Raw genomic sequence first — 20,936 nt, forward strand, 5'->3', positions numbered from 1 at the left:
GCTGACACCGAAGACCAAGTCCCTGATCTGGGTTCGCACACCCTGTGAGGATGTGACTGGGACTAGTCCTCGCAGGGGTGAGCGTTGGAGGGCATTCCTTCGACTCGACTCGACTAGCTGCTCTGCAGCCGTCTCGGGACAACGTTGTCAGCTGTGCTTTGACCTTGAAAGTCATTGTAAAATCCCATCCTTTTCGTCCCTCTAAGGACTAGACGCTCCCCGCGGCCTGTCCTTCCGTCTCACCGAGGCACGGGCACGGGGGCGGGGGCTGCATCCTGCCTCGTCCCTGCCACCGAGAAAACACCTGCAGGACTGCAGTGCAGTGTGACACTGCCTTCGTCTTGCAGGTGTGTCGAAGAAACCTTCCCTGAAGCAGCGCGCTGTTCAGAACGTGGTTTTGTGTGTGCCCTGTGCTCCCAGTTCCTCCCATGAGCGATCACTTTAACGATTAAATCCGACCCCAAGAGGGCTTTCTGGGGGTGCTGCACCTTGCTCTGCTATTCTCGGTCATGCCGGCGGTCACACGACTGTCCGTCGTCCAAACTCATACGTGACAGGATGACGTGTACTGAATGTAAATTCTACTCAATCAACACGACGTTAAAATCTTAAAAAGATCGAGAGGGAAGGGGCTTTGCAGTGCCCTGGCTCAAAGCCCACCCAGGCTGTGCTGTCTGGCCAGCCCCCCACCTCCCTGGGGCCCCCAGCCCCCCGCTCAGCCCTCCTGGCCCACCCTGGATGGCCCGGGACCCCAGAGCCCAATCATTTAAGGAGTAGCCTGGGGCAGGCGGGGAGCCTGGGGTGGGCTCGGCCTCCCAGACACGCTGAGCCACCGCCTCGAGAGCGGGGGCCCAGCGGGGGGCCAGCGGGGGCCAGCGGGGGCTTGTGTGGACACCAGCCAGCCACACGGACACGGAAGCAGCACCAGCCTGGCACACACTGCCCCACCCACCCTGGCAGGGCCATTGGAGGACCAGGGTGCGGGGTACACCCTCCCCCGCCCGCAGACACACTCACGGGCACACACCCGCACATGTACACGCATGCACAGGCACACACAGGTGTGCGCAGCTGAGACAGCCGTTCAGGTGCAGAATCTGTCCAGGTTGCTGGGGGTTAAGGAGCAGGACTGGGGGGGTCACAGGAGGACCCCGAGCCGGGGCCCTGGCCCTGGCTGATCGTGGAGGCTGCAGGCAGAGTGGGGTACAAAGGCCAGAGCAGGGCAGCGGGGGCGGGACGGGAGAGAGGGGGTGACCCCTGGGGGCCAGTGCGGGCGGCAGCCCCAGGCAGGAGCAGAGCAGGGTGAGGAGCAGACCTGTGCGCTCGGAGCTGAGCCAGCCCCGTGGGCACCAGAGGACCAGGGACCCCGAGGGCGGCAGCTGGTGACAAGGCCCAGCTGGCACCTGACACAACGGCACATGCCCCGTCCTCCCCCCAGGGCCTCTCTCCGGCACCAGCGCCTGGCACGCCCTGGTGTCTGGGTGGAAGGGGCCCCTGCCCGAAATGCCCACGGCCTGGGAGGACAAGCAGAAGGACGCGGGCTGAGCCCCAACGCCACACGCGCACGGAGTCGGCCGCAGGGCCGGGCACTGCCTGACGGGCCGGGGGCACGGAAGGCTCCCGCCTGTGGCTTCTCTCAGCATCACGGGTCCTTCCGGGAAACTCGCGTTTGCCCTCAGCCTCCCCCAGGGCACTCGGCCCAGGCTGAGCGCGGCGGGGGCCTGCCGTGCGCCGGCTCCCCCAGGCCTCACGTCTGAGCCCTCCAGAGCCCTGGCTCTGCCGCACTCAGTCAGCCCTTCCGGGGCTTCCAGATGGGCCCAAACATCCCCCCGAGGGCTCTGGGCCGGCCAAAGCCTGTCTCCCTCCGTCCCCCACACGGGGGCCACCGGCTCTGGGCATCCTGCCGTCACCCCCCAGGGCCCCAGCTGGCGGGCCGGGCCTGTAGCACCCACAGCCTCCCCGTGGCACGCAGGGCTCCTGGGGACTCCTGGGCACACAGGCCGGGGAGGCGTCAACGGTGAGAAGGAAATTGTCCACTTGGAGCTGTTGGCCGAGCACGGAGCACACGCCTGGCCTCCCGCGTGCTCACGCCCTTGGAGCACGGACTCCGCGCAGCACCTGGCCCTGCAGCTGCAGGGACCTTGCAGAGCCGCCAGCCCTCGCGGGCCCGGCCGTCTGGCCACAGCTCCCCTCCATGCTTGTCCTTCCCTGGGCCCTGGAGGGGCAGCCCCACTCGGGGCCCCAGGCGGCAGGACAGTGACTGGGTGCGGGCCAGGGTCACCGCACAGGGTGCTGGCTGCACACCGCCCTGTGCAGGAGCCTGGCCCATGGCGATGGGCCATCCGCGCTCACATGCCGGCATGCGCCCCGCAGGCCGGTTCTGCCTCGTTCTGGTGCACAAACTGGCCACTGCCCTCTGCCCACAAGGCTGCCGCGGACTCAGGTGACACCCAGTGCCCACCCACCACAGCCTCAGGACCCCAAGGACGCAGGTGGGGTGACCCCCAGCTTGCTGACTGGGTCACTGAGCGTGAGAGTGCGGGAGCGGGCGGGCCCGGGAGGAGGCCAGGCAGGGGAGCGCCTCACCCAGAACCTGCCCGTCCCGGGTCCCCAGCGTGAGCCTCCCCTGAGCCCCTGCCGTTGCTCAATCGACTTCCCAAGAACAGAGAGAAAAGGGAACTTCCAGGGCAGCCGTGGCCCCGGGGGTTCCCGCCCCATTTTTAGCTGAGGGCACTGAGGCAGAGCTCCCTGCCCCTGGCCCGACAGTCTGGGCGAAAAATAACAACAATGGGGCCTATCCAGGGACCCGACAGACGGCTGCACGGACGGACGGGCCACGTGGGCCACCGCACCCAGCAGAGGACCCGGCGCCTCAGGTATCCCAGCCCGCCGGGAACGCCACCTGGGGCTGGCCCAGGGGGCAGCAAGGGATGGACTGCCAGGCCCCTGACGGGGAAGGCCGCCTGGACTGCCGTCCCAGCGTGGGCACGTCCTTCAGCCGTCCCTTCCCTGCATGGGGACACAGGGCTGCTAGAAAGAGCCTGAAGCCGACACGGAGAAGCAAGGGGCCGTGACTCTCAGAGGGGCCAGGGTTGGGCTGGCCCAGGCCAAGGAGCCTGTAGGCCCCAGGCCAGGCTGAGGTTCCAGGGACGGGATGTGGGGGCAGGCGGGCACTGTCCCATGCTGAAGGGCACAGCAGGCCGGCCTCAGCCCCGTGCCCTGGGCTGCTCCCGGCCAGTCCTGGCGTACAGGCTGAGCTGAGCAGACTGAGGGAGCTACCCTGCCTTGGAAGGGCTTGGCCAAGCCAGACCGTCCCGAGCCAAGGCCATCCGGCCCGCCCTGGACTGGGCTGAGCTGGGCTGAACTGGGCTGAGCTAGGCTGAACTGGGCTGAGCTGGGCTGGGCTGAGCTGCACTGGGCTGAACTGGGCTGAGCTGGGCTGAGCTAGGCTGGGCTGGGCTGGGAGGAACTGGGCTGAGCTGGGCTGGGCTGAGCTGGGCTGGGCTGAACTGGGCTGAACTGAGCGGAACTGGGCTGGGCTGAGCTGGGCTGGGCTGAACTGGGCTGAACTGAGCTGAGCTGGGCTGGGCTGAGCTGGGCTGGGCTGAGCTGAGCTGGGCTGAACTGGGCTGAACTGAGCTGAGCTGGGCTGGGCTGAGCTGGGCTGGGCTGAACTGGGCTGAACTGAGCTGAGCTGGGCTGGGCTGAGCTGGGCTGGGCTGAACTGGGCTGAACTGAGCGGAACTGGGCTGGGCTGAACTGGGCTGAACTGGGCTGAACTGAGCTGAGCTGGGCTGGGCTGAGCTGGGCTGGGCTGAGCTGAGCTGGGCTGAACTGGGCTGAACTGAGCTGAGCTGGGCTGGGCTGAGCTGGGCTGAACTGAGCGGAACTGGGCTGGGCTGAACTGGGCTGAACTGGGCTGGCCTGGCCTGGGCTGAACTGGGCTGAACTGAGCTGAACTGCGCTGGACTGGGCTGGGCTGAACTGGGCTGGGCTGAGCTGGGCTGAGCTGAACTGCTGAGCTGGGCTGGGCTGGGCTGAACTGGGCTGATCTGGATTGAGCTGGGCTGAACTGGGCTGAGCTGGGCTCGGCTGGGCAGGGCTGGACTGAGCTGGGCTGAACTGGGCTGAGCTGAACTGGGCTGAACTGAGCTGAGCTGGGCTGGGCTGAACTGGGCTGAACTGAGCTGAGCTGGGCCGGGCTGAGCTGGGCTGAACTGGGCTGAACTGAGCGGAACTGGGCTGGGCTGAACTGGGCTGAACTGGGCTGAACTGAGCTGAGCTGGGCTGGGCTGAGCTGGGCTGAACTGAGCGGAACTGGGCTGGGCTGAACTGGGCTGAACTGGGCTGGCCTGGCCTGGGCTGAACTGGGCTGAACTGAGCTGAACTGCGCTGGGCTGAGCTGGGCTGAACTGGGCTGAGCTGAACTGGGCTGAGCTGGGCTGGACTGGGCTGGGCTTATCTGGGCTGAGCTGGGCTGAACTGGGCTGAGCTGAACTGGGCTGAGCTGGGCTGGGCTGGGCTTATCTGGACTGAGCTGGGCTGAGCTGGGCTGGGCTGAGCTGGGCTGAGCTGGGCTGAGTTGAACTGGGCTGAGCTGAGCTGGGCTGAACTGGGCTGAGTTGAACTGGGCTGAGCTGGGCTGAGCTGAACTGGGCTGAGCTGGGCTGAACTGGGCTGAGCTGAACTGGGCTGAGCTGAGCTGGGCTGAGCTGAGCTGGGCTGAACTGGGCTGGGCTGAGCTGAGCTGGGCTGAGCTGGGCTGAGCTGGGCTGAGTTGAACTGGGCTGAGCTGAGCTGGGCTGAACTGGGCTGAGTTGAACTGGGCTGAGCTGGGCTGAGCTGAACTGGGCTGAGCTGGGCTGAACTGGGCTGAGTTGAACTGGGCTGAGCTGAGCTGGGCTGAACTGGGCTGAGTTGAACTGGGCTGAGCTGAGCTGGGCTGAACTGGGCTGGGCTGAGCTGAGCTGGGCTGAGCTGGGCTGGGCTGGGCTGGGCTGAACTGGGCTGAGCTGGGCTAAACTGGGCTGTGCTGGGCTGAACTGGGCTGAGCTGAGCTGGGCTGAGCTGAACTGCTGAGCTGGGCTGAGCTGGGCTGAGCTGGGCTGGGCTGGGCTGAACTGGACTGAGCTGGGCTGAACTGGGCTGAGCTGAACTGGGCTGAGCTGGGCTGGGCTGGGCTGGGCTTATCTGGGCTGAGCTTGGCTGAACTGGGCTGAGCTGAACTGGGCTGAGCTGGGCTGGGCTGAGCTGGGCTGAACTGGGCTGGGCTGAACTGGGCTGAGCTGAGCTGGGCTGAGCTGAGCTGGGCTGAACTGGGCTGGGCTGAGCTGAGCTGGGCTGAGCTGGGCTGGGCTGGGCTGGGCTGAACTGGGCTGAGCTGGGCTGAACTGGGCTGTGCTGGGCTGAACTGGGCTGAGCTGAGCTGGGCTGAGCTGAACTGCTGAGCTGGGCTGGGCTGGGCTGAACTGGGCTGATCTGGACTGAGCTGGGCTGAACTGGGCTGAGCTGGGCTGGGCTGGGCTGGGCTGGGCTGAGCTGGGCTGGGCTGGGCTGGGCTGGGCAGGGCTGGGCTGAACTGGGCTGGGCTGAACTGGGCTGAGCTGGGCTGAACTGGGCTGAGCTGAACTGGGCTGAGCTGGGCTGAACTGGGCTGGGCTGAACTGGGCTGAGCTGGGCTGGGCTGGGCTGAGCTGAACTGGGCTGAGCTGGGCTGAACTGGGCTGAGCTAGGCTGGGCTGAGCTTAGCTGGGCTCAACTGGGCTGAGCTGGGCTGAACTGGGCTGGGCTGAACTGAGCTGAGCTGGGCTTATCTGGGCTGAACTGGGCTGGGCTGAGCTCAGCTGGGCTGAACTGGGCTGGGCTGGGCTGAGCTGGGCTTATCTGGGCTGAGCTGGGCTTATCTGGGCTGAACTGGGCTGAGCTGGGCTGGGCTGAGCTGGGCTGAGCTGGGCTTATCTGGGCTGAACTGAGCTGGGCTGGGCTGAGCTGGGATGAACTGGGCTGAGCTGGGCTGGGCTGGGCTGGGCTGAGCTGGGCTGAGCTGGGCTTATCTGGGCTGAACTGGGCTGGGATGGGCTGAGCTGGGCTGAGCTGGGCTGAGCTGAGCTGGGCTGAGCTGGGCTGGGCTGAGCTCAGCTGGGCTGAGCTGGGCTGGGCTGGGCTTATCTGGGCTGAACTGGGCTGAGCTGGGCTGGGCTGGGCTGAGCTGGGCTTATCTGGGCTGAACTGGGCTGAGCTGGGCTGAGCTGAGCTGAACTGGGCTGGGTTGGGCTCAACTGGGCCCACCTGGCCTGTTGTGGCTGTTTCCCATCAGCCTGGCTTAGCTAAAGTCTGTTGGGCTGAGCTGGGCTGAGCCAACCTACCATCTTTCCCTGTGTGGCTGAGTTGAGTTGAATCAGAGTGAAGACGGTCGAGCTCCTGGGACTCAGATGAGTCGCTGCTCCGCAGTGGGGTGTCCTGTGCTGAGGTGGCTGAGCCAGGCTGACCTGGGCCCACCTGGGCCAAGCTGGGTTGATTGCGAGGGGCTGGCCTCAGCAAGACCGGACCTGGGAATGTGGACTCCACGGGTCCACAGGTCTCGGCTCACCTGGCTGTCCTACGCAAGGGCATCCGCTGGGCTGGGCTGGCCACCGAGAGCTCGGCCAGGTGGAAGGCGGGCGGGTGCTGGCCGGAGCCGCCCTGGCAGGGGTGCAGAAGCAGCCAAGCGGCGTCTGACGGGGTCTCTGACTCTGCCCAAGGGGCATCAGGACCGAGTCTCCCCTCTCACAACCGGGAGGCCAGCGGAGGGGGCAGACCACCCACAGCGAGCCCCACAGGGGGTTGTGGCTGGGGAGGGGACAATCTGGTGACTTCCGGGGCTGCCTGGGCACCCAGGCCCTTGGGGGTCTGTGGGCTCTGGGCTTCAGCCGGAGGGCACGGCCTGGCACCTCAGCCCCTCGAGAGCCCACATCACAGCCACTTGAGGCTGGGGTTGGGGCACACCCTGGGGACACCCCTGTTCCTGAGCCCACCCTGAGGAGTCAGGGGTGAGCCAAGGGCCCGGAGGGAGCTGGACGCAGCCTCCTGCATGGAGCCCGGCCACCCACCCGGCCCCCAGGCCTGACAGGGCCCTGTCCCCACAGCCTCCACCCAGGGCCCCAGCGTGTTCCCCTTGGCCCCGTGCTGCAAATCCGACACTGACTCCTGGACGCTGGGCTGCCTGGTCACGGGCTACTTCCCAGAGCCGGTGAGCGTGACCTGGGACACAGGCTCCCTCAACAAGGACTCCATGATGCTCCCGGCCTCCCTGCTCGGGACCTCGGGCCTCTACTCCACCACCAGCTGGGTGAACGCCTCGAGGGAGGAGGCCATGCAGAAGTTCACCTGCAGAGTGCTGCATGCCCCGTCCACCACCCACATCAACAAGACGGTCGGAGGTAACCGGGGCCTGGGCGCACCACGGCTGCAGCAAGAGAGACCACAGTCAGAGCAAGAGGGACTTCCGAGAGTGCCAGGCTGAGGGAGACAGGGTAGCGGGAGGGAAGAGGTGGGTGCAAATGCCGGGAACGCCCAGCATGCTCAGGGGCCTGGGCTGGGGCACGGGGGGCTGAGAGGCGGGGCCACGGGGCTCCGGGCGGCCGGGCGGCCCTCACGCCCCACCCCCCCATCCCCAGGGTGCTCCACGGTCCTCTCCACACCCACCGTGAAGCTGTTCCACTCCTCCTGCGATCCCCCCGAGGGCACCTCCTCCCCCGTCCAGCTCCTGTGCCTCATTTCCGGCTACACCCCAGGTGACATCAAGGTCACCTGGCTGGTGCAGGGGCAGGTGGCGGAGAATGCCATCTGGCACACCGCCCCACACAAGATCGAGGGCGAGCTCGCCTCCACACACAGCGAGCTCAACATCACCTGGGTGGAGTGGGCGTCCGAGAAGACCTACACCTGCCGCGTCACCTACCAAGGGAAAACCTTTGAGGACAGCGCCCGGAGGTGCACAGGTACCCCCCGCCCGCCTGACACCAAGACACCGGGGCCAGGGAGGCGGGACGGGCGGGGTCTCAGGCAGCCCCTCCCGCATGCCGCAGACTCGGACCCTCGAGGTGTGACCGCCTACCTGACCCCGCCCAGCCCCCTGGAGCTGTACGTCCAGAAGTCGTCCAAGGTCACCTGCCTGGTGGTAGACCTGGCCAGCAAGGAGGGCGTGAGCCTCACCTGGGCCCGGGACAGCAGGAAGCCGGTGACCCCGGGGCCCCCCGTGTTCAGGGAGCAGTACAACGGGACGGTCACTGTCACGTCCACCCTGCCGGTGGAGGCCAGCGACTGGGTCAAGGGCGAGACCTACGAGTGCAGGGTGACCCACCCTGACCTGCCCAAGGACCTGGTGCGGACCATCGCCAAGGCCGGCGGTGAGCCATGCGCAGGCGGGTGGGGCCGGGGCCGGAGGGGAGGGCGGCCGGCTGACCCCACCCCTGTGCACAGGCCAGCGCATGCCCCCGGAGGTCTACGTGTTCCCGCCGCCCGCGGAGGAGCAGGGGACCGGGGACAGGCTCACCCTCACCTGCCTGATCCAGAATTTCTTCCCCGCGGACATCTCGGTGCAGTGGCTGCGTAACCAGGCGCAGCTGCCGGACGAGCAGCACAGCACAACGCCGCCGCGCCTCACGCCTGGCAGGGCCTTCTTCGTCTTCAGCCGCCTGGAGGTGGCCCGGGCACAGTGGGAGCAGAACGACGAGTTTGCCTGCCGCGTGGTCCACGAGGCGCTGCCCGGCAGCAATAGGACCCTCGAGAAAGCGGTGTCCAAAAGTCCCGGTAAATGATGTCCTCACACCCCTCCCTCCCAGGGCTCCGTCCGGGGGGGGGACGAGGGGGGACAGCGGCCAGACCTCTGTCCACGCGTGACAGCCGGGAACCGCCCAATAAACGCTCGGTGCCTGCTCGGAGCCTGGGTGTGCCCGTTCTTGGGAGTGGACAGGGCTGAGGGGCTGGGGGGCCCAGGGGTGGGGGCAGGGCTGAGGCACAGGGTTGCCAGCAGCACATCCACGCGGGGCTCCGCACAGACACCCCCGCCCCCCCGGGGAGCCCCGAGAGCCAGAGGAGTCCTCAGTGGGGGCCGGGGCAGCCCAGCCCCGCAGTGCCGGCTCTCCTGGGACCTCGCTCCCACCTCCCGACACACGGTCCTTCGGGGGGAGAAAGAGCCCAGGTCCAGCCCCCACACACAGACGCAGGACCCCAACAGCCCCCCGAGTCTGTGCCACCCGCCTTCCCCTCTGAGCCCACCCACAACCGTGCCCGCTGGCCGCTGCCCTGTCCCCACGGCCCCACACGCTCCGGAACCACTCTCCACAGAGCTGCCGGCCCGCGCACGCCCCCACACGCCCACCGTGCCGTGCTCGAGGTACACAGGGCTGTGCACACACGTCGAAGCCCACACCCACACCCACACCGGGTCACCCAGGGAGCCCAACGGCGCCCTGCACCTCCAGCGACACGCCACACTCCCAACACCGCACACGGCAAGCACACCTCGAGCACGCACACGCTGCCCTGCAGCCAGGCCTCCCCCAACCCCACCCGGCACGCCTGGGCCTCCAGGTGCCCCACAGCCGCCGAGAGGCTCAGCGCCCCCAGCGCCCCTCAAGGCTCCCTCCCGTGGCCCCGCCTCCCCAGCCCACCCCACCCCGTAGCTGCACCCCACAGACAGACGGACACGGACACACGTGGACACACAGATGAACACCCACGTGGACAGACGCCCAGACACACACCGCAACCAGGACACGCCCTGCCCCACACCATGCACGGAGCAGGCTGCACCTGCCCTCCCGGGACGGGTGTGGGCGTCAGAGCCAGGTCACGGCCAGCCCCACCCAGGCCCCAACCATGTGCACGTCGGACACACACGCCCCACACCCAAAAGCCCTCACCCCACAGCCGTGCACACGACTGAGCACGCAAGCAGCCACCATGTCCACTCGCAAAGCCCAAATCGGGCACCCCACGAGCACACGGCCCCCGTGTCTGAAGGCTCAGCCTCCGCACCTCTGCGCCAGGCACGGAGGTCGGGCAGAAGCCACGGTGCACACTCCAGGCTCACCCTGGGGACAGCAGACGAGGGTCCTGGGCGGGGCCCGGGCCTGGTGGTGACCAGAGACAAACTGCACAGTGTGTGGGGACAGCCAGGCTCAGGGCAAGAGGAGCCGGCGTGGCCAGGCCGAGGCCGCAGGGCGGGAGGCCGGAGCACAGGCCTGGGCCCAAAGTCTGCGTGGCCAGGCCAGCCCCTCAGGCACACGCGGGGTCCTGGGGCCAGAGCCTGCATGCCGGGGGCCAGGCCGGGCCTGGCTGGGGAGCTCGGGCCTGTCCTGAGGGTTTGGAGGCCCCGGGCTGGCGGGGCGGGGTGGAGAGGGGTCTGCAGGCCGAGGCAGGTGCCGGGGCCAGGAGAGACGCGGGCGGAGCGGAGGGAGAGAAGCTGCCAGGCCACCGTGGGGGCCGGGGAGGGGCAGGGTGGGTGGTCAGGAGAGGCCAGGGCTGCAGCACGGCCAGTGGCCACCTCGGGGCTTTGGGCCCCCAACCCTCGGTACGGGGGGGCCGGACAGGGAGTTCTGCCCCTCGGGCCTCAGTGGGGGCTGCCCGAGGCCGGCGAGGCCCACCCGCCCCTGCCGCCGTCGTCGCGAAGGCCGGGGAGGGCTAACCGGCCAGTCTCCCCAGAGCTGGACCTGCGGGACCTGTGCGCAGAGGAGGCCGAGGGCCAGGAGCCGGGCGGGCCGTGGAGCAGCCTCTGCGTCTTCTTCGCTCTCTTCCTGCTCAGCGTGAGCTACAGCGCCGCGGTCACCCTCTCCAAGGTCGGGGCTCCCCCCGCTCTCGCCCCGGGGGTGGGCGTGCGGCCGGGCGGGCAGGGCCACCCTCACACGCGCCGTCCTCCCAGGTGAGGCCGGTCCTAGCGGCCGCACGGCAGGGCAGGCCCCAGACGCCCCACGACTACGCCAACGTGCTCTAGCCGCCGCCCGGGCCTGGGACCAGCGGTGCTGCACACGGCCCCGCGTCTGGCTGCCCCCCGCCCCGGGTGCGCAGAGGGGAGCAGGAAAGCCCCTCAGGGGGGCCAGAGCTGGGGACACGACGACCCCACTGTCGGCTGACAACCAGCGCACCTGAGCCCGGGAGGTTCCAGCTCAGCCCCCAGGCCCACGGCACTGAGGGACCCGCCAGTCACAGCCCCACCCCACCCCACCCCACTTTGGGACAAGCCCCTTCCCCAGAGGGCCCGGGCTGGGGGGGCGCCGGCCGCCCTGGCTGGTCTCGGGCCGCGGCCCAGGCTCACTCCCACCGGACTGGACAGTCACCGCAGCACTACGAGGGCCGTGGCTGGGCCCACCGCCCAGAGTCCAGAGCCAAACCCCGGACACAGTCCGAGCCCAGTGCACCCCCAGCACATGGCCCCAGCCCCCAGCCCCTTTCCCGGCCCCCCACCCCTGCAGAGCAGCCCTCCGGGGGCGAGGCCACGGGACTGCTTGAGGCTTCAGCACCGGGGGACAGACGGGGCCCCACGGCCAGAGAAAGGCTCCCAAGGGGACAGCAGGTGGCGGCCCTGTCGGCCGGGCTTGGGCGGTCCTGTTTCTTTCCTTTGAGGTTTCTTAATAAAGTTCCTTTTCACGACCCCACATCTCCTGAGTGCACTGTGCCAGGCGGGGTGGTGCGAGGCTCCCCGAGGACGTGGAAGAGGCGCCCAGACTCCGTGGCCCCAGCCCAGACTCACTCCCCCTTCTCAGGCTGAAGAGCAACAACCAACCCCCCGCCGGGGGGACCAGAGGGCCGATGCTGTGGTCAGTGCCGGAGACCCCGGGAACACGACCCCACAGTCACCAAGGTGGGCCAATCCGTCCACACCCTGAGCACAGACAGAAAGCCAATCGCCTGGCCCCTGCTCCACCAGCCAGCCTGGACGGCCCAAAGAATTGAGCAGGCGCCACCCTGCGGAAGAACCTGGAGCCCGGGGTGGGCACAGGCTGCCCCCTCCTCGGGATAAGGAGGCAGATTCCCTGGTTGGAGAGACCTGCATACGGGGCTCTCCGCAAAATCCAATAGAAAAGGGGCGGCGTGATAAAGGGCAGGATTCCCTCATATGCAAAGAGTGCTCAGGAACCAATAAGAAAGAAAGGTGAGCAATGACCCTTTCAAGGAAAGGAGAAACCCAGTGGCCAATAACAAGAGGGAAACACCTCATTAATCACAGCAGTGACCCTACGGAGGGGCCAGGGTGGGGTGGCCCTCCCTGAGGGTGTGCGAATCGTTAAGACCATTTTTAAGGCCAATTGGCCAAATGCCCAGACCCTTGTTAGCAGAGTCCACTTGCGGTGCTGGCCCTGCAGGGAGGGACTCCCTCCGCGCCAGCAGACCTGCCTCGCATGGCCTCCCTGGCAGCTCTCGGGTGGACATGGGCCTGCCGGGGTCAGGCCGCGGCACCTGCCCCCGCCCTGTCCTCCCGCCAGGGGGGCCGAGCCCCTGTGACCTCGGGGCTGCCAGGGCGCAGGCGGCAAAGGCCAGGGCAGAAGGCGCAGGGCTGGGTGGCTCGGAGGCCCCTCCAGAGACACCGGGGACCTGGCCCAGACGGGAGCAGAGGAGCAGGGGCTGCACGGGACACGGGGAGGCCACGGCCGCTGCCCGACGCTCCTCACACACACAGACACACTCAGGCGCTCATGCTCACACCTCTGCAGGCACACGCCGGTCACGCACACGCAGACACCACCGTCTCGGGAAGGCAGGCCCTGCGCCGCCCCCACCGCCGGGTCTCTGAAGCCCCCGGCTCCTACCAGAGACCGACCCGCCAGGCCGAGGCCTCCTGGACCAGAAGCCCCCGAGGGTGGAGCTCGGGTCTCTGACCCCCCAGATCACGAGACCCCCCCTGCCAGGGACCCCGAACAGGGGCAGCAGGGGCTCCGCTCGCCGGGCCCTGTGCCGGCACCACCACCCCCCGAGACAACGCCCCTCCCTCCGGCGGGCGGGGACGAGGCGGGTCACGCAGGCCTGGGTCCCACAGCCCAGCCCGGGTTCCTGCCTTCCACGAGGCCATGGCCTGCCAGGAGCAGGAGGACGTCTGCCCAGGGCCCCTCCGTCCCTCCCTCGGCTCTCTGTCGCCACCACAGCGGCCCCCCAAAGACAGGCCCGGGTCCTGAACCCCGGAACCCGTGAATGGGGCGTTCTCAGGAAAAGGGTCTGCACAGACGGGATGGGGTGAAGGGTCTCAAGGTGCGGCCGTCCGGGCGCGTCCAGGTGGGCCCTAAATCCAGCGGGAGGGTCCTCGCAGGAGACGGGGGGAGACGCGGGGGAGGGGAGGCGTGAGAGGACAGAGGCAAACGGGAGGGGCCGCGCCGCGGCTGAGGGGCTGAGTCCCCCCAGAAGCCGCGCACGCAAGCCCCGCAGGGTGGGGTGGAGGGGCCTGGGGCAGCGGCTGGGTCCTGAGGGGGGAGCCCGGGAAGGGGCCTCGCTCCGCCCCGCGGGGACACAGGAGAAGGTGCCGTCTGTGACCCAGGAAGCAGCCCCCGCCGGACCCACCCGGCTGCCACCCTGACCTTGAACTCCCAGCTTTTTGAACTGGGAAAAATAAATGCCCGTCCATTAAGCCACGCAGACTGTGGTGTTCTGTTCCAACAGCGAGGAATGACTAAGAACGGGGCCACCGTGTCCCCACTGGTGACCCCTGTGTGGCATCCCGAGGTTAATAACAAAACCTCTAGAGGGTCCTAGAACCAGGCAGGGCCTGTGTGTCCCGGACGCTGGGCCACCCCAGCTCACCTCTGTGCCCCACCCTGCCCCCCACAGCCCTGCCCCCCACTCCCCTGCCCCCCACAACCCCTGCCCTGCCCCCCACTGCCCTGCCCCCACTGCTGTTCTCCAGGCTCCACCCTACAGCCTCCCCGCGTGTCCCAGCCTCAGGGCAGGGGACCTTCCACTCAGCCCACACTTTCCAGGACTCTGAAGAGGCTCCTGCTCTACGAAGCAGCCCAGGCCTCCCACCCCCTGCCCCACCCAGGCCCCCCGACCTCCCCCACCCGGGCACAGCATCCTTGAGGGGACTTGTCCATCACACCTGCCGGCACACTACCCACCTCTCCCCGATGGGGCCCCTCCCCGGGCAAGGACTGCCCAGGGCGCGTGTGTGGCCCCAGCACCCTGCTGTGGGCGAATGAATGAGCTCGGCCACACACAGGCCTGGCTGTCCCTTGCTGCCCAGACAGGCCACCTCCCAAGGGACACATCGGGAAGGGCCAGCCAGGCGCACGGAAGCAGCAAAGGGCTGGACTCAACACGGCAGCCTCCCAGGGGAGTGTCCCCTAGGCAGGGAGTCGTGGTGGCAGCAGGTAGATGCCAGAGACGCGGCGTCTTGGCTGCCCCAACCTGCAGGGCTCCTGCCAGCAGGCACATGCCGGCTTCAGTCTGGGCCCCCAGCTTGGGGCGCTGGCGAGGGGAGCAGCCCTGGCTCAGGGCCGGGCTGGGCCGGCTCTCCCCACCCCATGCCCACCCTGTGGCACCAGGGGTCTCGCTGGGGTCCATCACAGCCCCTGCCCTGCCCGCCTTCGGGCCTCCGCCCCAGCCACCTCCGTCTCTGCCGGGGCCTCTGGGCCTCCAACTGTGTCTGTCCGACCTCCCCTTCCCTGCATCTTGGCCGGCCATGTGGGGTCCCACAGCGCTGGCCACACACACCTGGCCCCACCACAGCCAGACCACAGCCCAGACATGACGTGGAGGGGCTGGCCGCGTCTGGCAGGCAGGAAGTGGGCGAGTGACCCCCGTCTGTGGCCAGACTCACAGCCATGCAGCCCCCCCACACCCAGCCTTGCCCCACCCAGGGACAAGCGGCCAGAGCGACAAGCACTGCTGAGGACACACAGCCATCGAGGCAGGGCCTGGAACGGGCTGGGGCCCCCGAGACAGGAGCCCCCAGGGCAGGAAGGCAGAGGGCCGAGCGGACCCCGCGGCAGCCTCCAGCAGGTGGGTCCCGAGGCTCTCCAGGCCTCACTCAGCCAGGTGGGTTCTGAGCCCTCCTGGGAGCAGAACGCAGAATGGGCATGAGACGTGTGGCAGAGGACAAAGGGGACCCGACCCTGAGGCACGGAATAACCAGGCCCAGTGTGGGAGGAGCTGAACTGGGAAGGACTGGATCCTCCTGGATCCCTGGGCACTGAGGATGGGGCAGGCTGAGCCAAGGGGCCAGGAGGTGACATGGGACAAGTTGATAATGCCTATATAGGCTGAACTGGGCTGAACTAGCTCAACTGGGCTGAACTGGCTGAACTGAGCTGAGCTGAGCTGGGCTGCCCTGACTTGAGCTCAGCTGAGCTGGGTTGAGCTGAACTGGCCTGGGCTGGGCTGAACTGGCTGAGCTGGGCTGGGCTGGGCTAAACTGGCTGAGCTAAGCTGAGCTGGGCTGAACTGGCTGAGCTGAGCTGGGCTGGGCTGGGCTGAACTGGACTGAGCTAGGCTGGACTGGGCTGAGCTGGGCTGGGCTGGGCTGGGCTGAACTGGGCTGAGCTGGGCTGAACTGGCTGAGCTGGGCTGGGCTGGGCTGAGCTGAGCTGGGATGAGCTAGGCTGAACTGGACTGAGCTGGGCTGGACTGGGCTGAGCTGGGCTGGGCTGGGCTGGGCTGAACTGGCTGAGCTGGGCTGAACTGGCTGAGCTGGGCTGGGCTGGGCTGGGCTGAACTGGCTGAGCTGGGCTGGGCTGGGCTGAACTGGGCTGAGCTGAGCTGGGCTGGGCTGAGCTGAGCTGGGATGAGCTAGGCTGGACTGGGCTGGGCTGAACTGGGCTGAGCTGAGCTGGGCTGGGCTGGGCTGAACTGGACTGAGCTAGGCTGGACTGGGCTGAGCTGGGCTGGGCTGGGCTGGGCTGAACTGGCTGAGCTGGGCTGGGCTGGGCTGAACTGGCTGGGCTGGGCTGAGCTGGGATGAGCTAGGCTGAACTGCCTGAGCTGGGCTGGGCTGGGCTGGGCTGGGCTGAACTGGCTGAGCTGGGCTGGGCTGGGCTGAAATAGGCTGAACTGGCTGAGCTGGGCTGGACTGGGCTAAACTGGCTGAGCTGAGCTGGGCTGGGCTGAACTGGGCTGAGCTGGGCTGAACTGGTTGAGCTGGGCTGGGCTGAACTGGCTGAGCTGGGCTGGGCTGGGCTGAACTGGCTGAGCTGGGCTGGGCTGGGCTGAACTGGCTGAGCTGGGCTGGACTGGCTGAGCTAAGCTGAGCTGGGCTGAACTGGCTGAGCTGGGCTGGGCTGGGCTGAACTGGCTGAGCTGGGCTGGGCTGGGCTGAACTGGCTGAGCTCAGCTGGGCTGGGCTGAACTGGCTGAGCTGGGCTGGGCTGGGCTGAACTGGCTGAGCTGGGCTGGGCTGGGCTGAACTGGCTGAGCTCGGCTGGGCTGGGCTGAACTGGCTGAGCTGGGCTGGGCTGGGCTGAACTGGCTGAGCTCGGCTGGGCTGGGCTGAACTGGCTGAGCTAAGCTGGGCTGGGCTGAACTGGCTGAGCTAAGCTGGGCTGGGCTGAACTGGCTGAGCTGGGCTGGGCTGGGCTGAACTGGCTGAGCTCGGCTGGGCTGGGCTAAACTGGCTGAGCTAAGCTGAGCTGGGCTAAACTGGCTGAGCTAAGCTGAGCTGGGCTGAACTGGCTGAGCTGGGCTGGGCTGGGCTGAACTGGCTGAGCTGGGCTGAACTGGCTGAACTGAGCTGGGCTGGGCTGGGCTGGGCTGGGCTGAGCTGGGCCGACCTGGGCCGGGCCGGGCCGGGATGGGCTGGGTTGAGCTGAGCTGGGCTGGGCTGAACTGGGCTGAGCTGGGCTGAACTGGTTGAGCTGGGCTGGGCTGAACTGGCTGAGCTGGGCTGGGCTAGGCTGAACTGGGCTGAGCTGGGCTGAACTGGCTGAGCGGAGCTGGGCTGGGCTGAACTGGCTGAGCTGAGCTGAACTGGCTGAGCTGGGCTGGGCTGGGCTGAACTGGCTGAGCTGGGCTGAACTGGCTGAACTGAGCTGGGCTGGGCTGGGCTGGGCTGGGCTGAGCTGGGCCGACCTGGGCCGGGCCGGGCCGGGAAGGGCTGGGTTGAGCTGAGCTGGGCTGGGCTGAACTGGGCTGAGCTGGGCTGAACTGGTTGAGCTGGGCTGGGCTGAACTGGCTGAGCTGGGCTGGGCTAGGCTGAACTGGGCTGAGCTGGGCTGAACTGGCTGAGCGGAGCTGGGCTGGGCTGAACTGGCTGAGCTGAGCTGAACTGGCTGAGCTGGGCTGGGCTGGGCTGAACTGGGCTGGGCTAGGCTGAACTGGCTGAGCTGGGCTGGGCTGAGCTGGGCTGGGCTGAACAGGCTGAGCTGAGCTGGGCTGGGCTGAACTGGGCTGAGCTGAGCTGAACTGGCTGAGCTGGGCTGGGCTGGGCTAAACTGGGCTGGGCTAGGCTGAACTGGCTGAGCTGGGCTGGGCTGAGCTGGGCTGGGCTGAACTGGCTGAGCTGAGCTGGGCTGGGCTGAACTGGCTGAGCTGAGCTGGGCTGGGCTGAACTGGGGTGGGCTGGGCTGAACTGGCTGAGCTGGGCTGGGCTGGGCTGAACTGGGCTGAGCTGGGCTGAACTCGCTGAGCTGAGCTGGGCTGGGCTGAACTGGCTGAGCTGAGCTGGGCTGGGCTGGGCTGGGCTGAACTGGCTGAGCTGAGCTGGGCTGGGCTGGGCTGGGCTGAACTGGCTGAGCTGGGCTGGGCTGGGCTGAACTGGCTGAGCTGGGCTGGGCTGGGCTGAACTGGGCTGAGCTGAGCTGAACTGGCTGAGCTAGGCTGGGCTGGGCTGAACTGGCTGAGCTGAGCTGGGCTGGGCTGAACTGGCTGAGCTGAGCTAGGCTGGGCTGGGCTGGGCTGGGCTGAGCTGGGCTGGGCTGGGCTGAACTGGCTGAGCTGGGCTGGGCTGGACTGAACTGGGCTGAGCTGGGCTCAACTGGCTGAGCGGAGCTGGGCTGAACTGGCTGAGCAGAGCTGGGCTGGGCTGAGCTGAGCTGATCTGGGCTGAACTGGCTGAACTGGGCTGGGATAGTCTAGGCTGGGCTGAGCTGGGCTGCACTGGGCCGAGCTGGGAGGAGATGGGCTTAGGTGGGCTCAGCTTGGTCAGTCTGAGGGGTTGGGTGGAGACATCAGGTTGAATGTGATAAAGCCCCCATCCTGTGTCCAGCCCGGCAGGCCCAGTGTTTAGGGGGATGCTGCAGGCCATGCAGCTCAGGGTGCAGCTGTGATCTGTCTCCTCCCTTCACCCGCTGGCCTGGGGCGGTTGGGATGTGCCTGAGGGCAGAGCCACCCTGTGTGGCAGGCCGGTGGAGGAGCACCTGGCAGGAGGACTCTTGGGTTTAGGCCTCTGGTCCTGGGACCCTGGTAGGCCACGGGGTAGACGGCGGCCTACTGGGCATGGGGTGGGGCCAGTGCAACAGTGGATTGTGGGATGAGACCCTGATGGAGGAAGGGGTGAGGACACAGACGGGACGTCTACCTGCAGCTGACCTTGGAGCCCAGGCCACTCTGTCCTTCCTGTGCCCTCCCTCTGGGCCCCGGCCTGATCCTCCCAAAGCCCGGGGCAGAGGGCCAGGCTGGGCCCCCCGCACAGAGGGGGAGCTGAGGCCCAGGGAGCGTCGGGGACTCAGCTGCCGCGGGCAGAGCCCTGTGTGACAACCACAGCTCGCCGCCTGGGAGGGCCTGCGCCGGGGGCCCCGCCTGAAGCGCATGTTCAGAAACAGTGCGGCTGGGGTCAGACAGCGGGTCTCACTGCAGCCCCGTGGCGCAGGGGCTGTGTGACGTTGAGGTGGGCACCCCCTCGCTGCGGGTCCTCCAGGGCAAAGGAGCTGAGCGCGCTGTCCTCGCGGGGCTGTCGGGGCTTGGCAGCCCGAGGGCCACGTGCTCACAGTGTGTCCTGTGTTCCAGTGTCCGCGGCCAGCCCCGTGGTCTTCCCACTGAGCCTTCCAAGCTCTGAGAGCGGCGAGCTCGTGGTCATCGGCTGCCTGGTCCAGGGCTTCTTCCCGTCGGAGCCGCTGAACGTGACCTGGAACCAAGACGGGGACAATGTGACCGTCATAAACTATCCGCTCACCGAGGCTGACTCTGAGGGCCTGTACACCACGACCAGCCAGCTGACACTGCCGGCCGACCAGTGCCCGGCTGGCACGTTCCTGCAGTGCCACGTGGAGCACAACTCGAACTTCAACAAGGATGTGTCCGTGGCCTGCGTCAGCCCAGGTCAGAGGGCGGCCTGGGGGAGGGGAGGGGCCCCCATCCTGCCCTGACCCAGGGCCTGGACCCTGCCCCGGGGGAGCCACCCCTCATTCAGACAGGGGTGGGCTGCTGGGCTGAGCCCCAGGTCATGGCTGCCAACGACTGGGGCCCGGGGCTGGGTGAAAGACGGGGGGCAGCAGGGGCGTGAGGACCTGCTCAGGCCTCTCTCAACTCAGCCTCTTGTGCAGACCCACCTCCGTCCCCCTCCTGCTGCCATCCCCAACTGTCACTGCACCCGCCGGCCCTCGAGGACCTGCTCCTGGGCTCAGACGCCAACCTCAAGTGCACACTGCGCGGCCTGGTGAACCCCGAGAACGCCACCTTCACCTGGCAGCCCTCCGAGGGGAAGAAGGCCGAGCTGGGGGAACCCGTGCGGGACTCCTGCGGCTGCTACAGTGTGTCCAGCGTCCTGCCCGGCTGCGCGGAGCCATGGAACAGCGGGCAGACCTTCACGTGCAGCGCCACCCACCCTGAGTCCGAGACCACACTAACTGCCACCATCGCCAAAGGCTCAGGTGGGCCCAGACCCACCCCAGGGTGCTGCACGGCACTCTACAGTCTGTAAAGCGCATTCCCGAGCCCACCTCCTGCCCAGGTCCCTGGGCGTGGCGCTCCCGTCCCCACTGTGCAGAGGGGAGCTGGGGCCAGCTGAGGGGCCAGGACACAGCCCAGGGTGCCCGGCAGGGCAGGGCCTCCCGCCTGCCCTGCGCAGACCCCTGACCTTGCTGTCCACCCCGCAGGGGACAACTTCCGGCCCCAGGTCCACCTGCTACCGCCGCCGTCGGAGGAGCTGGCCCTGAACGAGCTGGTGACGCTGACGTGCCTGGTGCGCGGCTTCAGCCCCGAGCAGGTGCTGGTGCGCTGGCTGCACGGGTCCCAGGAGCTGCCCCGCGGGGGCTACCTAACCTGGCCCCCCCGGCAGGAGCCCGGCCAGGGCGCCACCACCTTCGCGGTGACCAGCGTGCTGCGCGTGACGGCCGAGTCCTGGAAGAACGGGGACAACTTCTCCTGCATCGTGGGCCACGAGGCCCTGCCCCAGGCCTTCACGCAGAAGACCATCGACCGCCTGGCGGGTAAACCCACCCACGTCAACGTGTCCGTGGTCATGGCAGAGGTGGACGGCGTGTGCTACTGAGCCGCCCCGCCCGCCTGCCCCCTGAATAAACTCCGAGCTCGCCCCACGCAGCCCTGCACTTCCATCTGGCGCCTGTCTGTCCATCCTCAGGGTCTGCGGCTCAGCGGGGAGGGCCGGCCGGGGAGGGAGGAGCACCCCTGCCCTGAGCTCTCCGGGCCTCTGGCAGCCCCAGGAGCCTTCAGCCCGGGGCCGCGGCTGGGCAGCGGGAGCCTGTGCGCAGGGGCGAGGCCGGCTGGGTGTGGAGCCTGAGGTCAGCCAGGCAGGCGCAGCCCGGGGCAGGTCCTGCATGGGCAGGCGGCGTGGCTGCTGGGCCTCTGGCTGCCGCTGGGGAGGGACGAGAGAGGCTGAGAGGGGGACAGGCCGGCCAGGGTGGGACACAGGGGAGGGAAGGAGGTGCTGGGCCCCGGCCGCTGGAGCAGGAGCGCACCACCCTTGGTGGTCGGCCTCAGGCTACAGGACAGCCCCACCCACTCACGGAAGGGGGGACAGCCCCTGCCCAGCCCCTCTCCACACTGCTCTGCACACGTGCACATGGACACACGTACACACG

General features: G+C 68.1%; 1 gene segment (V, D, J or C); it reads left to right on the forward strand.

The window, feature by feature from the left end:
* The window catches only part of LOC123621545, a 70,503-nt gene extending 50,067 nt beyond the window's left edge, over window positions 1-20,436 (forward strand). Inside the window, 3 exon segments of the C gene segment in view lie at window positions 18,904-19,215; window positions 19,440-19,766; window positions 19,992-20,436. Of these exon segments, the coding sequence occupies window positions 18,904-19,215; window positions 19,440-19,766; window positions 19,992-20,386 (1,034 nt within the window).
* The last annotated feature ends 500 nt before the right edge of the window (window positions 20,437-20,936 follow it).

This window comes from Lemur catta, chromosome 1 (genome assembly GCF_020740605.2).
Source record: "Lemur catta isolate mLemCat1 chromosome 1, mLemCat1.pri, whole genome shotgun sequence".
Lineage (NCBI taxonomy): Eukaryota > Metazoa > Chordata > Mammalia > Primates > Lemuridae > Lemur > Lemur catta.